At 46.5% G+C, this 16,900-nt stretch overlaps 1 protein-coding gene across 3 annotated transcripts in view; it reads left to right on the top strand.

The window, feature by feature from the left end:
• The window catches only part of LOC124686073 (probable sucrose-phosphate synthase 4), a 41,946-nt gene extending 26,650 nt beyond the window's left edge, over positions 1 to 15,296 (top strand). The window contains exons 13-15 of one of the 3 annotated variants that reach the window (XR_006997709.1): positions 12,103 to 12,412; positions 14,687 to 14,776; positions 14,889 to 15,296. Coding sequence is in view for 2 of the 3 variants with exons in the window: in XM_047220077.1 (XP_047076033.1) it covers positions 12,103 to 12,376 (274 nt within the window). In the remaining variant the exon portion in view is untranslated. The remainder of the gene's footprint in view (positions 1 to 12,102; positions 12,413 to 14,686; positions 14,777 to 14,888) is intronic. The other 2 variants (XM_047220077.1, XM_047220084.1) reach the window with 2 other exon arrangements.
• The last annotated feature ends 1,604 nt before the right edge of the window (positions 15,297 to 16,900 follow it).

The raw sequence follows: 16,900 nt of genomic DNA, 5'->3' as shown, positions 1-16,900 counted from the left end.
GTGGATGCCAATTGGGTGACCGGCGAACAAGAGGCTCTCAATCAAATACGAAGCATCAAGTCGTTTCTCCAAGAGGCATTTGGCAAAAATGGGAACCAAAAGAGTGTGGATGTATCCAAAATGTGGTAGGGCAAAAATTTGTGCATTGAAGAGGAAGGTGTCAAAAATGGGGATTGTGGTATTGTCCCAAACAAATGGAACAATCAAAAGGCAAGTATCGGCGGCAAAATTTTGGGCAAAATTGTTATGTGCAATGGCAAAGCGATGGAGACTTTTAGCTTGGGAAAGTATGGTTGGCGTGAGCCAAGTATTGGTATCCTCAAGTGTCGAAGAATCCAATGCAAATGCCATAGGTGAAATGAGAAATCCGAAGAAGAGCAACTTTTTGTGTGACATGTGGCACAAGATGCATAAGGTGTCTCTCACATGTATGACATGGTCCTTGAGAATCTCGGAGTGTATGATGATATCATCAAGACATACAACAACCATTGTGCCAACAAGATATGTCAAGATATGTTGCATAAGAAGCAAAAGAGGTGACGAGGAATTGGGCCAAACCGAAAGCTCGACACGACAAGCCGAAAACACACGAGGGCGAAGGCTTTTGGGAACATACCCTTTGGTGTGAATCCCATGGGTAAGGCCCTTGTTGGGGTAGCTCTCAATTGCACGTTTCGTCAACTCATGTTCCGTGGCGGTGGAAACGGTCGTCCGTGTACCTACACATGGAAGAAGCAAAACAAAAAGCGTGTGTGCATGGTAGAGGAACACATCATCCATCATGATGTTCCATGCCTTGTGCACATCACCATTAGTGTCAATCAAGATAGTATGAAATGCATGGCGATGGTGCATATGGCAAGAAGGTGCATTCATGGCATGTGGTAACTCATGATCATCAAAAATAGAGAAGGCTATGGGGGCCATCTCATGGGCAATGAAATAAGCATTCTTGCATACCAAGCATAAGAAAGAGCAATTGTTCACAATTTTGGATGCAAGGATCATGGAATGGTGTAAACATTTGGGGCAAAGCATGTGGAACATGTTATCATTGTTGTCGACAACCCTATGTAAAGAGCAAGTGTTCATCAAGGGTGTCACAACACAAGCATGATCATAATCATTATCATTGCAAGCAAGCGGGGAAAATGTGAAGCTCTCATAGCATGGCATGGTCATGGTATCACAAGCAATCAATTTCACATGATCAACAATGTTATCAAGCAAAGCATCACATGGGAAAGTGAAAGTAGCATGTGAAGAAGCAAATGGATCATCGAGATCATGCATGCACTCATAAGTCATCATGTCCACTAGTGGGATCATGGCATCATCAACACCTATGTTGTTACCTTTGTAGGCCGACTCATTTGAGGTAGGTGTTGTGGAAGTAGGAGGATCCATATGGTCGACATGTCCGTCTTGGAGCAAGCATGGTGAGATATCATCATCGTCATGCACCATGTACATCGTCTCCATGAGCGGGAACTCGTCCTCCGTGGAACCTAGTGCAACATAAGAAGACACAAACGAGGGAGAGGTTAATGTGTTAGCAAAAGCGATGTCCTCCATGGACCTATCATCTACCTCTCGCAACTCACTTTGTGTATCACTCATGTCCTCCAAATGGAAGCACTCAAACTCACATATGGGGTGGAAGTCACTCAACTCACTATCACTCTCACTCAAGTGGGCTAAGTGGCTCTCATGCTCACATGGGGTTGGTACCAACTCATCAATCAAGCATGTAGGAGTAGGTTCGACTTGCTCATCTCCATGCGCCTCCGTGGTTGAAGGGAACTTCCCATGCTCAACCATCTCAACTCCATGCGCCTCCTTTGGTGAAGGGAGAATCCCATGCTCACCATGCTCAACTCCATCGCCTCCCAAGTCATCCTCAAGCGGTGGCGCCATGGTGTTGATGAGAGCTAGGCTCGGCTCAACTTCGCCCTTGAGTTCACCTTGGCGATCTTCATCTTGAAGTGTGGGCGCTAAAGGCTTCTTGGTGGCTTGTGCTTGTAGCTTGTCGAAGTAGAGCTTCTTGGCGCTTGGCGTTGTGCATTGCCATGCCACATGACCCTTGGCCTTGCACACCTCACATAGGAGATTGGGACATTCCCGTGGAGGGTGGCCTTGTTGCTTGCACTTGTAGCATCGGAGTCCATAGGCATGTGACGAGGTAGGGGCCATTTTGGTGGTGGCACAAGAGGTGGAAGTCGCCTCATGAGGAAGGTATGCGCGATGTGCACTTGCCATCCTTGGAGTGGTAGGCACCCTATCATGGTGTTTGTCGCCTTCATGTCGAGGCTCTCGTCTTCGTGCTTCATCACCATGTCTTGATGAGTGTCGTCGAAGATCCGTGGAAGGTGTTGGTCGATGGCGCTCATGAAGTGGCTTGTGGCGGCGAGGCTCATGTGGTGACGTATGTCGATGTAGACCATGAGGTGGTAGTGGTCGACGACTATCATGAGATGGTGTGAGTCGATGACGGTCCTTGCCATGCCGAGATGATGGCTCATGCGACTTGGCATGTTGCTTGCGGCGCCTTGTGGAGCTTGGAGAAGAGTGTCGATGACGCTCATGATGGGGACGCTCTTGATGCTCCATATGGTGTACTTGAAGTCGACGATCTTGTGCATAAGCACTCTCATGGTGGCGCCTTGTGGAGCTCATAGACGAGTGTCGATGACGATCATGATGAGGACGCTCTTGATGCTCCATATGATGAACTCGCCGTAGATGATCATGTGCATAAGCACTCTCATGGTGGCGCCTCGTGGAGCTCGAAGAAGTGTGTCGATGGCGATCATGTTGGGGACGCTCTTGATGATCCATATGATGGTGCCATCGTTGAGGTCCTCTATCTTCATATGTAGCTCCATTGGCCAAGTAGGTGACTAGGTGAGGCTCCGCCATGGTGTCGATGTCGTAGGCGTGGCGTTGCTCCACCATGTCGTCCATGCTTGATGAGCCATTGTCGATGTAGGGCTCGTCGAAGTCGTCCTCAAAGTGGTGCTCCACCATGTCGTCCATGTTGGCGATGCTCGCGGAGCCATAGTCGGTGTAGAGCTCCTCGATGTCTGGTCATGTTGTCGATGCTCGCGGAGCCATAGTCGGTGTAGAGCTCCACATGTTCCTCCACATCCGTGGTGCTTGAGGAGGCATCCTCCTCGAAGTGCTCCATGTAGTCCTCCGTATCCTCATCTTCGCTATCCATGTTAGCACGATGGTATCTATATGGTGGATGTTAGTGGAAGAAACTACCGTCAAGTCTCACCTTGAAGTGATGGAATTGGGTCAACTAACTAAACCAAGAGATAATTCAATTTGTGTTGGGTACACACACAAAAACACACGCAAAAGCTAGCAAATATGGTGGTAGGTGAGGATGGTGGAAAGCCAAAAGTCAAAATCCGAAATCAAGTTTGTTGTTAAGAGTGGGTAAGCTCCAAAAATCAAATGTCCAAATGGTGATCACTGAAACACGAATGATGTGGAACTCACACACGAGATAAATGGGGTTAGTGCGACCAAGGAATGAGCGGAAAAGTGTAAGAACCCAAAAGTAAGGGTGCTCGGTGTCACACTAACACAAGAAGAGATCAAAGCTTTGGTTGCAACTTGAGAGACAACAAGATTCACACGCGGCCTCTCTTCTCTTTTCTCTCTTTTGCTTAAAAGCTTTTTCTCTTTTATATTTGGTGGCACTTGACACTCTTTTGTATTTGTATGTATGGGGGCACTTGCACTCTTTTGCTCTTTTTGTGTTTTGGCGGCTTTTTTCTCGCACTATGTTAGCGTTAGCTCGCTTTTGCTATTTTGCCACACGAGTTTTGCTTATAAGCTTGACTCCACACGACACACACACCTCACAATCGGGGCCACGTGCAATGTCTCGCAACACTTGATAAGCAATGCTCGATAGGATAGATCGCAAAGGAAGAGGGGCTACAAGGTGGGGAGCAAGTTATACCTAGGTGAAAATGTTAGGCGGTGTCGGAACACACAACTTGCGATGATGGCGGCGATGGTGTCGTAGTTGCGCCGGCGTCCGGGTGCCGAAGGTGTCGCCGCGGTGTTGATGTAGACGCGGAAGCTTGTTGGACAAACCTTGCACTCCGAAACGGAAACCGAGCAAAATAAGTCAATGCCCGAAAATTTGGGTCACGACGAGCGATCGAAGGTGTCAAAATTTCGGAGTCGGAAAATTTCGGAAATGGTGTCTAAATTAGAATCAATATGAAAAGGGATAACTGTGAAAGTTTGGAGTCAAACGGGCGCCGGAAAGTTGTCAAAATTTGGAGCAAAAAGTGGAGTCAGAATTGGGCGAAACTTGAACAGCACGTGTACATGGCCGGCAGTGCCGCTGTGGTGTGGCCGGCAGTGCCGGAGTGATCAGGCCGGTAGTGCCGGTGAGTGGCTTCCGGCAGTGCCGCTGGGCAAGAACTTGGCTGGTGCGCGTGGTGTTTGGCTGCAGATGGAGAGGCGCGCGCGCGAAGGCAGTGGGATGCAGCGAGGACGAGGTGAACGGAGGGTGCGGATGCTGGCGGATGCTGGCGGCGCTGCGGCCGCTTGTTGGGCGGGCGAGCGCCGCCGGATATGCTAGGGGCGGGCGGGGCTTGGCCTGGGTGCTGCGCGCGCGGGCGGATGGCGATGGCGTGGTGGCTGATGCGCTGCTAGGGCGGATGCGTGGGCTGCGGCCGTAGGTGGGGCGAGGCGTGGAGTTGGCTGTTTGCTGCTGTGTGGCGCGCGCGGGGATGGATCCAGGGAGCGGCGCGGGCGGATGGCCGAGCAGCGGATGCGGGCGCGTGGTGGTCGCGAGCTGGCAGTAGGGCGCGTGGTGGAGGCGGGGCGTGCTGGGCGAGCGGAAGAGGATGGGTGGCGGCAGTGCCGGCCGAATCCCACCGGCAGTGCCGGTCGAGCGGCAGTGCCGTCCGAGCACGAGCCCGATGAACAGCTCGACGAACTGGCGGAAATTGGCTCAGAAAATCTTCGATTCGCGGAGAAATAGAAGGAATTTGGCAGTGAAATTTGGTGGAGATGTAGATCTACCATAGGAACATCAAATCCATGGATCAAAACCACTCAAAACGCAACAAAATCACAGATCTGATCAAAGGCAATTTAGGGCTATTTTTTGGAAATTTTTTTTTGGAGAAAATTTTTGGGGCGAATTTGGGTGGATGGGGGTCAAATCCGGGCTAACCAAGGGCTTCTGATACCATTTGATGTGGCCTAAGGGCTAGGATGTGCCCAGATCCCACGAATTTGACCAAGTGAGTGGATGAATGAGATGGGAAAGGGGAAGAACACACACAAGATCCAAATACAAACACACACAACCCAACACAAACCAAATTTACTCCTTGGTAGGTTAGACCAAGCCAATAGAACCACTTCTTAGAGAGACCCTTGGGTAGAATCTAACAAGTGGGAGATTGGTGAGGAGATCTCAACTAGAACTTGGATGAGAGAGGGGTAGCCTTGAATCATCCATGAAGAGTAGAAATCACTCAAGAGTGCCTTGATACAAAGGGGATGAAACCCTAGGGAGACAAAGCTCATCTTCATGTTTAAGCTATCATCTTGTCTAACCCTAATTTGGGGAGAGGGATGAGCTATATATAGGCCCGGATCCGTCCGGGGGTAAAAGGGGCATTACAATAAAGTAGTGGTGACCATAGATGATAAATAGACGGCTGAGATGAAGTTGACTTCGATGGGGCCGGCGAGCGTCGGCGTGCTCGGGCGGCGAGTGCCGGTGGGGCCGGCGGTGCCGGTCTTGCTTGGGCGGCAGGTGCTGGCCATGGCGGCGTCTGCGGCTTTGTTAGAGCGGCGAGTGTCGGCTCGTGTCTGTGGCCGGCGGCCGGAGCACTTCTTCTCCTTCTCTTTGGTCTTCCTTCTTCTTCTTCTTCTCCTTCTTCTTCCTTGAACCATGTGGCTTCCCTCTCCTCGGCTCCTTGACGCTTCCTTCGGGTCCTTGGCGAGATTGGTACCTAATGACACATAGACATAGATATGAGGTAGCAATCCGTCCAAGGTTATGTCGAGTTCAAGTGTAGAGAGGAGTGAATTCACCTTATCATGTATGGACTTCACTCGGTCTCGGGTCATTGGTTCTCTTGGGGGAAACGTTGGCCATGATGTAGTTTCGACGATAGGCGGGGCTACATCAGCTCAAGTGAGCTGGGGAAATGAGCCCCCCAAGGGGCTGATTGTAGGTACTCCCCCTAGTGCTCCTTATATAGGGAGCGTAGGGGACAAGGGGTGCCCCACGTACGGGGTGCCCCACGTACAGTATGAACTGTACACTATTCATGAGTGGGCTACTGAGGTGTTGTCACACTGTACCCTATACCATAGGGATGGGCTTGGCGCATCCTGTTTATCCTTTGCGTTGTTCCCGTTGTACAAGGCTTGGTCATTGATCTTATCAGCGTGGGGCAATCCCAAGACCGGCACAGGGAGGCGATGCGTTGATGGAGGGTGGCCTGGAGCGAGCAGCCCATTCTGCCTTCTAGTGGTGTCGCGAGGTGGAGGAGGTGGCCCGAGGCCTGTGCATGCCGGCCCAGCAGACATGCCGACCTGGAGGAGGCAACCCAGCCGGCATAAGCTAATGCCGGCCTGGGGGCTAACCCGAGGGGAGGAAGCAACGGAGTGGGCCGACTGGGATGGTGACAGCCTAGCCGGGTTAGGAGTAAGCCGGTCTGGGGAGGCCCATGTCGGCTGCAGGGGAAGCGGTGCCAAGGTGGGTCGGAGGTGGACACCGGGCCAACCGGGTTTGGCCAAAGCCGGCCAGGCGGGGCGTGGCCGGTAACGGCCCAGCCGGGGTAAGTGAAACCGGTCCGAGGAGGCCCATGTCGGCTGCAGGGGAAGCGGTGACGAGGTGGGCCGGAGGTGCACACCGGCCCTACCGGGTTTGGCCAAAGCTGGCTTAGGCGGGGTGCGGCCTGGAACGGCTCAGCTGGGGTAAGTGAAGCCGGCCTGGGACCGGTATGGCCGCAATGTCGGTTTGGCATATCCCGCCCTAGGAGCGGAAGAGTACCGGTATGCCGGTTTTTGGGCTTAACCCGGTTTCCAGGCAGATGTCGGCCCGCGAAGGCTGCTTCTTCCTTCTATTTATTGTGCACTTTATAGCTTGTCTTCTCTTTTCATTGAATCATTAGATCACCAAGTTTGGTATACTTGGGGTCATTCCCCCGACAATGCATAACCAATATTGCATTATGATTGCAAACAAGGCATAGGAAAGAGAATTTGTTCTACATGTTTGTTGCAACACATAAAGCATCTATATTCAAGATCATGGGAACATGATTATAACAAATGGAAAGAAATTCATCACCATGCTTGCAAATGAACCCCAAGAAAGAGAAATTGTTCGGCATGTCCAATGCAAAGCATGAGAAATGTATTAGAGCCGGGTTTAGTCTTGAACCCACTTGTATTATGATCTCAAGAGCTCTTTTTGTCAACTTGTGCTCAATCGAGGTTGACATTTTCATTATCGTACCTACACATATAATAGCCAAAGCAAAGAATGTGTGTGCATGGTATATTAACACATCATCCATCGTGATGTTCCGTTCCATTTCTTTTGCACATTGCCATTAGAGTTAAGCAAGCTATTATAATAAATATGATGAATATGCGAGGTAAACATGGAAACATGCTCAACATGGACCAAGGCAAAATCTCTAAAATTTGAGAGGGCTATGTGGGCAATCTTATTTACAGGCATATTAACATTATTGCAAACCAAGCATAGGAAAGAACAATTGTTCAACATTTTTGTTACGTTAATGGGAGAATATTGCAAGCATTTTGCACAAAACGTGTTCAAAGTTTTATCATTATTGTGAACAAACATGGGGAAAAAGTTGTTTATCATTGCAAGTAATACATGAGAAAGAACAATTGATGCCGGCTAAGCTCGATTTTGTGTGGCCCGATCTCACAAATGGACCAAGAAATGGATGGGGTGAGGGATGAATACGAGGAACAAACAAGAACACGATGAACGTATGCAACACAACCCGATACAATTCCAGTTTGCTCTCAACAGCCTGAACCATCGTTTCGATTGAATCCCTCGAGGAAAGACACGAGGTAGAATCCCCGAGAGAGGGGTCGATATGCAATTGATCGAATAACTCATATGAGAGACCGAAGTAGAATGGCACAAGCGAGAGATCAATCACATTGAGAGGTCTTGATACAACTCATAGATTTGTGTCTTAAGAGAGGAGGGGTTTGCCTAATCCACTAGGGATGGTGGAGGCATAAGCCAAGTTCATCTCAATTCTATCTCTATCTCTCCATGAAGGGGAGGGGGGAAGGTAGCAACGGGGTAGTTTAGGGAAATAAGCAAGATACCTGGCAGCCATCGGATATAGTTGCGGACAACTTGAACAGTCGATCTGTTTTTTGGGGCGGTAGTGCCACTAGTGGCATGGCGGTAGTGCTGGCCTGGCGTGCAGCCAGCATGGGGAAGCAGTGCCGGCAGGGGCAAGGGCGGTAGTGCCGACCATAGTGCAGCGGCACTGCTGGCCTGGAGCGTCCAACTCCTCTTCTTCCTTCTCTTTTGTGGTGACCTCGGCCTTCAGTCCTCGAGCATATGTGGTATCCTCCCTTCCCTCTGTGCTTGGCTATGTATTCCTATCATGCTCATATGACAGAGGATGAAGTTGCATACCACTCAATATAGACAATTGTTTGCACGCATAAAGGAGTAGATTCACCTTTGCGTGACGTGTTGGCGATGATGCACATGATGCAGCGAAGACCAGCTTTATCAACAATTGTTCAACATATTGCAAGCAATAGTAGAGAGAGTGAAACTCTCATAGCATAACATGGTAATATATCACAAGCAACTATAAACATATGTTCAACATTGGTGGTATCACAAGTATCACATGGAAATGTGAAAGAAACAAATGACATAGCATTATGATCATCATTAACATGCAAGCACTCATAAATCATCATATCAACTAGTGGGATCATGGCGTCATCAACGCCTATATTGTTACCCTTGTAGTCCCACTCGTGTGATGTAGGTGTTGTGGTAGTGGTAGATTCCATGTGGACGATTCTTCATCATCCATGGGGATGGCATCAACTTCATACACCATGTACATCTTCCTGATCGGCGTCTCGTCATCCATGAAACCTATTGCAACATAAGAGAACACACTAGAGGTTGAGGGTAAGTCGTTAGAATTCAAAATGGCCTCACTTGACCTGTCAATTACCTCTCTCAACTTACTTGGTGTATCGCTCATGTTCCCAAAGTGGTAGTACTCAATTTCACATATTGTGGAGTCACTCATCTCACATATGGTGGAGTCTCTCACCTCCATAGGAAGGACATCATCTTTATGTGATGATCATGTTACAGAAACACATACAACAAGATACAATGAAGTTAGCGTGACCAAGGATGTGAGCAAGTGACAAAATGGTCCTAACGAAGATTAGTTAGCTCGGTGTCATGCCAATACAAGAGAGACCGTAGCTTTGTTGCATAAGATAGAAGCAACAAAATTTGCAGAAGAAGTGACTCTTCTCTTTCTCTTGTTGTGCGGTTAAAGTTGTCAAAAATGCTGTCAAAAGTTGTCCGAGCGGTAGTAGCGCCGAGGTACCGGTCAAGCACTCTTAACTATACCAAAGCCAAAATGCGAAATAGCGATACCGAAGTGGGAGTGGTAGTACTCCCGGTAGTACTGGTCGAACAAATTCGACCAAGCGGAGTGAGGCGCTGTGGTTGGCCAAGCAGATCTTGCATGATGAACACCGACGGAGAAAGAGAGCAAAAATCCTTTGATTTGGCGAGAGATTGATCGAATTGGAAGGGGAAAATGGGGAAGTAATAGATCAACACCAAAGACAACGGATATGTGGACCAAAACCACAAAAACCGCAACAAATTTGGAGATCCAAATTCGATCTATTTTTGGTCGAAAATGAAGAGATTTGAGGTCAAATTCGTGGCAACCTAGAGCTGTGATACCATATGATGGGAAGCCTAAGCCTAATTATGTGGCCCGATCTCCTGAATTGACCAAGGGAATGAATGGGGTGAGGGATGGACATGAAGAGCGGGATGAACACACGCAACACAACCTGATATAATTCTGGTTTACTCCCGACAGACTGAACCATTGTACCGCATTATTACACAGGGGTACAATAGGTATTAAGCAAAGTATTACACAACTGTTGATTTCGAACGTTGTAGGCTGTCGATTTAACCGTCGATTTATCTTCGGGGCGGCATTACCGCTGGTAGCATTGTGATACTACTGCTGGAGTAGTACCGGTCTTTACGCTCGAGTGTACTGGGAGCATAAACGCGTTTGCCGGTAGCCTGGCTAGTACCGTCCCAAGCTGGCCGGTATTGATCCTACCGCGCATGGCCGCGTGAAGCCTGGATGCTCCTGGACGATCGGTCACAAAGGACATGGGCTGGTGCTTGGCCTTGTCCCTCACGTGGCCTTTGTTGGCAGTTTGTCAACCATGTATTGTTGCTTGGCTTGTCCCATGTGGCAAGCTCCATTCTCTTCTCCTCTTCTCTTCTCCCTATGGCTTGACATGGTGACCCCGGTCCTTCTCTCCTTGCGCGTCCATGATTCCCTCTCTTCTCTCCGCGTCCGTCGATCTATCCCTCTCAGTGGCTGAGCTAGCATGTAAGAGTTGGGTTCAAGTGAACCAAATAGATTTGTGCTAATCTAGACTAATTTTTTTACCTAGCACCATTTATCACTCAGAAGTCGTTTGGAAGCCACGCTTTCATTTCGTTTGTAGCATTTTGAAATGAATATTCATTTACATTGTAATTCCAGAAATGGACACTTGTTTGGTTGCCACAGGAATTGCAAATGACAACAGAATTCAATATTGAATTTGTAAATGGCTTCCATAGAGAAACGCAAATGACAGGTCTCAACTCGGAATCGTGTTTACCTATGGAGTCATTTTGCTGAATTTCGTAAATGAAATGACGGACCAATTCTGTGGCAACCAAACAGCCCACCTATGAAATTCCAAAATGAATTCCAGGATTCTAGGCCCAAATGATGGATACCAAACGACTTCTCAGTTAAATCCCGTTGTTTTGTAGAGATGAACCCATTGATTTATTCTGCTATCTTCGCTGCTGATCCCTCTCTTATCTCGGTGTCCGCCGACGTATCCCTACCATTGACAGACAACGAATAATGTAGTACATAGTTCGCCAGTGTAAGCAATGGACTCGCGCAAAAGATTGAATTCACCTTCAATTGATATGTTTGCGTTGACGCGCATGATGTGGTGAAAACCGAAGGTTGCGATACATCACTTCTACTAGCCTCCTTTTCACTTCAAATCATCTCTCTGCAGCTTTCATGGGTTCTTTTGAATAAATAGCTTTTGGACATTTAGTTGATCTCGCAGTTGTGACTCATAGACTACCCCAGATCGACTCATCGACTCGTCGACTCATAATCCTTGGGCATATCCAATCATGCACCCAATTCACGAATTGAACTCTAACATTATTGTGCAATTCTAAGTTATGGGAAACAGCTTTCCCATCTATGTCCATCTGCTGGCACCGACGAGCCATTAGTGTCGCCTGTCGTATCCTGCATCTACATGCCGTACGCTGTGCTACTCAGCGCAATCAGCTACCCTAGCTACCCTGGACTTCCTTTTCTATCTACATGTTTATTTTAAAATCAAAAGCCCCTCTGACATACAATTCTTTGTTTAGTTGGCCCTTGAACCTCGGTTACAATGCTCGTGGACTGCAGATCAGCTACACTGGCACAGCTTACCTAACAAAATTATTTGCCCTCAGTTTTCAGCAAGGCGAGAATGCTTTTGACTGCTGTTAGATTTAGGCCTTTCTAGTTTTTTTTTTCCTTTCCACCATGTCTTGGTTTGCTTGCCTAAGGTGCTTTCCTGCTTAATGAGAAAATATGATAGGCTTTTTCTTGTAGACTAAAAAATATTTCAGCATCACCGCCTTTTTAGACGAAACTAGCAAATTGGCAACGACAAAAGTCATGAGTTGTTTTTCTTATTGTATGTTTGTTCATCTATGTGCAGGTACTTGTATATACGATGGGGGGTAGAGCTGGCAAACATGACAGTGGTTGTTGGTGAAAGTGGTGATACAGATTATGAAGGGCTACTTGGAGGCGTGCACAAGACCATCATACTCAAAGGCTCATTTAATGCTGCTCCAAACCAGCTTCATGCTGCTAGAAGCTATTCACTGGAGGATGTCATATCGTTTGACAAACCAGGAATTGCTTCAGTCGAGGGATATCTCCCAGATAGCTTAAAATCAGCTCTACAACAGTTCGGTGTGCTGAACTAAAGTGACAATCTTGCCATCAGCAGAACAGTTAAGTAGGTATGTTGAGGCACACTTTGTTAATATTGAATGCTACCCAGTGAACTTAACAGTCAACTCAATATTCAAACTGCCTAAGTCATGAGTATTCATTCATATCACCCCCGGCTCCCATGCTGCTCATGTGAGCAGAACCTGGGCGCCCAAATCTGATGAGGGACAGCAGTGAGAATAAAACAGAAACAAAATCCATTGCTTGTTTCTACACACTTCTACTATATTCTAGGTAATTTGGCCCTTTAGTCATATGTGTTGTAGTAGTTTCTAGTGTGTTCTAGTGTAACAATGTTGTTTGTGTTTGCTTTCGTAATTTTAAGTTGAGTTTTAATTAGTATTCTCTAGAACCTTCTAGCTATAAGTAGAACCAAGTAGTGGAAGCCAATGAGGCCTATAAATAGAGGTCCTCACCTCTAGCTATGGAATCGCACTATGTGCCCACTACCTACCAAATAAATGGAATCTTGGGTTCTTGTTAGATCTTGTGTGTTCAGAGTTTTGGACTAAACTCTTGACAGCCCCGTCCCTAGAGCGATATCTAGCTTACGCCCCTAGAGCCACAGCGCAGCACGTTGAAGTGGTTCCTTCAACATTTGTGCTCACTGTAGCAACAAGGTGGAGTTGTTCCTCCACAACCGTGTGCTGCTTCAAAACCCTAGCTTCCCTGCCCCACCTCCCCTCCTAGCCCGTGAGTCGGCGGCGGGTTGCTCAGCCCATGCATTGACGGCGCAGCCATGGCTGCGAGATGCTCTGGGTCAGGCGCGTGATGTATTTCCTTGGCGGTGCTCCACAGTCCAGCGAGGTGGTGACCTAGGCTGCGTTCTGCAGTGTGGCTGCCCTGCCGCCGCGATGCTCGACGTCCTGCCACGGCGGAAGGCGCCCTCCTCGGGTGTGGCTTCGGCGTCCTCTAGGTGCTGTGGCGGCATGGTGGCAAGCCTGACAGTCTAGACAAGGGCGGGTTTGCCTCTAGATCTGGCGATAGTGGGCCTTCCGGGCCGATGGGCCTGAGCAGGGTCTCGTTGGATTGGCAACTGTTTGCTGGTGGAAGTCCTGGTGGACCAGCGGGCTGTGGGGAGCATGTGGCGGCACCGAACGAAGGCTTGCTCCTGGCTTTGGCTGAGCAGGCTGCGACGTCGACTATGGGTGTCACCTCTTTCCTTAAACTCTTCTCCCGCCTCCTTCCTTAAACTCGTCTCCCACACGCCATGCTCCTGGGGAAACCCAGATCAGGGCCTCTCGGATAGGAAGATATTGGCATCTCATCGTCATGTCCCTCCTGGTGGCATTGTTCTTGGAGCTATGACCAGTGGTACATTGGTGGTGGTTGCTGGTGGTGGCGGTGCTCTTTTCGTTTCCTGCCGAGATATGCAGGCTGATCTTGCTGGTCGTCAAGTTAGCGACTTTACTTGCTCGAATTAGAGGAAAAGGGGGAAGGGCCCAAATAATTCAACTGGAGCTCATTTGATGCCACAAGTTCGATCCATCCTGGATCACCTTGTTCCCTTTGGCACTCCCTTTAGGGGTGTTGGTTTCCTCCCTCCTTTAGGGGTGTTGGTGGGTGGTGACCAAGCGATCAAGTTCATAGAGCTTTGGCCTTGCTTGATCAGATGATGATGGAAGTGAGGTCTTGCTTCGTGTTGGCTAGGTCAACTAGATCTTTGTTAGCAGGATCCGTCTCTTTCTCGTTGTCCCCTTTCTTTCTTGTAGTCAGGTTTGGTGTGGTTGTTGTTGTAGTAGCTGTTCTCTTCCCTTCTCTCTTGGAGAGGTTGGGCTGCTGCCGCCTCCTTTTTTCAATTTTGAGTCATCTGTACTAGTTTACTCCTCTTAATGAATGAAAACAGCACTAATTCTGCTTTTCATCGTTTTCTTTCTTTTCAAATTGCATGGTTAGAGATCTTCATATCAAAGAGTAATGCTGACTTGGCCTTTTAGTTTCTCTTTTTATTATTTTTAAATTGAAACTAAATAATAACAATGCAGCAACAGTATATCGTCGATCCAACTAACTTCTTGTCCTTTCGCTGCCCCTTTCTTTATGTCTATGTCATAGATGTCATGAAATGCTTAATTCCTTTGCATAAAACGATGCAATGCTTTATTAAACTGATATGTGCATAAAAAAAGTACATCCAGGGACAATTATTTGCATTGGACATAATTCATTATTTTACATACAGATAGAAAACCAACTGGTATATGCATTTTACTTGCCTCCTGCCTTTTCTATTTGGTATATGAACTTGCTTACATATGTCAGTCTCTCTTTTGGAATACAAGGATGTACAGAAAGTGCAGTCTCTATCTCTGTGGAGTCTTTGCATGTAAATGGTCCCAATTTGTCTCGGTTATTCTGGCATTGCAAATAAGGTTTGCTGCATAGAAGAAATATTTCTAAATTTTCTATGTATAACTTACTTTGGCATGATGATGGTATAATTTTGGCACGATCTTTGATGATTTATCATTACATTCTAAACAGAGTATCTATTCTATGTGGTCCAGATCGAGAAATGTGCAGCAAGGCTTGTCTTCGCTGCTTTACCACGTCTTGCATGGCAGAATAAGTTCTGGTTGAGGTTTACCTTCTACAACTCTTCTTGTAAACCAAAAGAATTTGGAGCTACGAACTTGGATCAGTTTTTTGTCCAAGGCAAAACTCAAGGCAATAATGCTATTCTGTACCCTACCATCAGTCACAATAAAGCAAGATTGAACATCCTTCTTGAGATTCGTGAATGTTTTGTAAGACTAGTCATAGTGGGGAGTAATTTATATGTTGTTTCATGCATTGTATTATTTATTATCTTGTAAACCCATCTTGTTTTGGGGTGTGTGATGTTATTATGGTAACATAGCTAGTTACCACCCTATTCTCTTTCTTCACTCATTGCTATGCCATGTCACCAAAATATCTTAAAATATGTGATGTTACTACCTACTAGTAAATGGGAACATGCAATGCATGTCTCTTATCAACAAAAGAAGATAACTTGTGAACAATATTCCTTAATAAGTTTGTATGCAAAATTTGCATGAGTCCACAAATAGATGTATCACAACCATTTGATCTCGAGGTGCGAATATTTCAGAATAGACAGCAACAACACAATATTACAAGTTCTCTGACGCCAAGAGACTGAGCAAGGAAAATCAGGAAGCGATCCAACACAAATATGAGAAGATGATCTTATAACTCAGCAACAGGTAAGACTGCAGAAAGTGATTCTATTGGCAGAGCTTCATCTTCCACACTGCTACTCAGACCCTGCCCTCGTTGCGGGACAACATGTATTGTTTGAAAATAAATAGTTCATATCTGCATAAACAAACCGAACTGGATAGAGGAATGACATCATTCTGTAAAATCCTTTTTTAAGTTGTCATAGCATGACAAGCTGGAAGAGAAATTGAGGGAAATTTATGAACCGGCATTAACAAACTGAATCACTTGTACAATTTCTAACAACACAAATGCTCCCCTTAGCAGTTCCTCCATGCTGACACTAACAAAATACTGAAATCATACTTTACATGTTATTTGCCATCAAAATTCTCTTCATGGATTGCAAGAACTACTGGCAGCGCAAATTAGGTGACCATTAAATACTAAAGAATGTTTTTCTTTGCCACGGCTTGATAGACAAGTGTATTAATAGTCCATAAAAAATAAGTATACCAAAAAAAAGTGTATCTAAGGGCAATATCTCCCTGTACCATTTGGAAAAGCGATAATAGCTGTCATTAGCACATGTATAACTAACAATAATTAACTGGCGAGAGAAGTACATTTCAAGTTATACAAATATCCAAATTCTAGACAACTAATGAGAAAGAACAATTGCAACACTTCAAACACCCTAAACAATCACCATGATCACAGTTGATGGTCCGCATATAAAAGACATTGGGGAAACTTGGCAGGAATGGGAGATTTAGCTACAGCAGTCCCGTTTCAATATAATGCGTGATAACTAAATCGAAACATATACAACAGCCGGTAAAAAAAAACACATACAACAGCTATTATTCAAGATAATAACAAGAAGGAAAGGACATCAGCCCATCGAGTGGCTCTTAGTTTGCTCCAGAGATCCTCCCCCACATCCTGTTTGATTTCTCACAATTTATTTTCATGTGAAAGTGCTTCAGGAGTTCATGGCATGTCCAAGACCCACCATGTAATTTGTCCTAGATAAATCATTTGTTTTTTCCCCTGCATTTAGGAACATCCAATGTCAATGTGAATGTGTATGAGTAACTTGTCAATAATAAGGCTGATAAAATCTAGTGCAACAAGCCTATATTATATTTTAGGATTACAGAGAGCAACATTCTTTAAACGAAAAATAAAACACCCAACGCTTTCCTGTATCGTCATTTAGCGGGCTTCCACATCTCTGTAGGTAAACTGACAATTTATATAGGGAGTCAAGGAAGAAAAGATGGATTGGGTGGAATCTCAGAGTAATGAATTTTTTGATAAATTATAAT

The sequence above is a fragment of the Lolium rigidum genome, chromosome 1, assembly GCF_022539505.1.
Source record: "Lolium rigidum isolate FL_2022 chromosome 1, APGP_CSIRO_Lrig_0.1, whole genome shotgun sequence".
NCBI classification, from domain to species: Eukaryota; Viridiplantae; Streptophyta; class Magnoliopsida; order Poales; family Poaceae; genus Lolium; species Lolium rigidum.
Note: the sequence above shows the minus strand (reverse complement) of the source record. Positions and strands in the feature narration are given on the sequence as shown.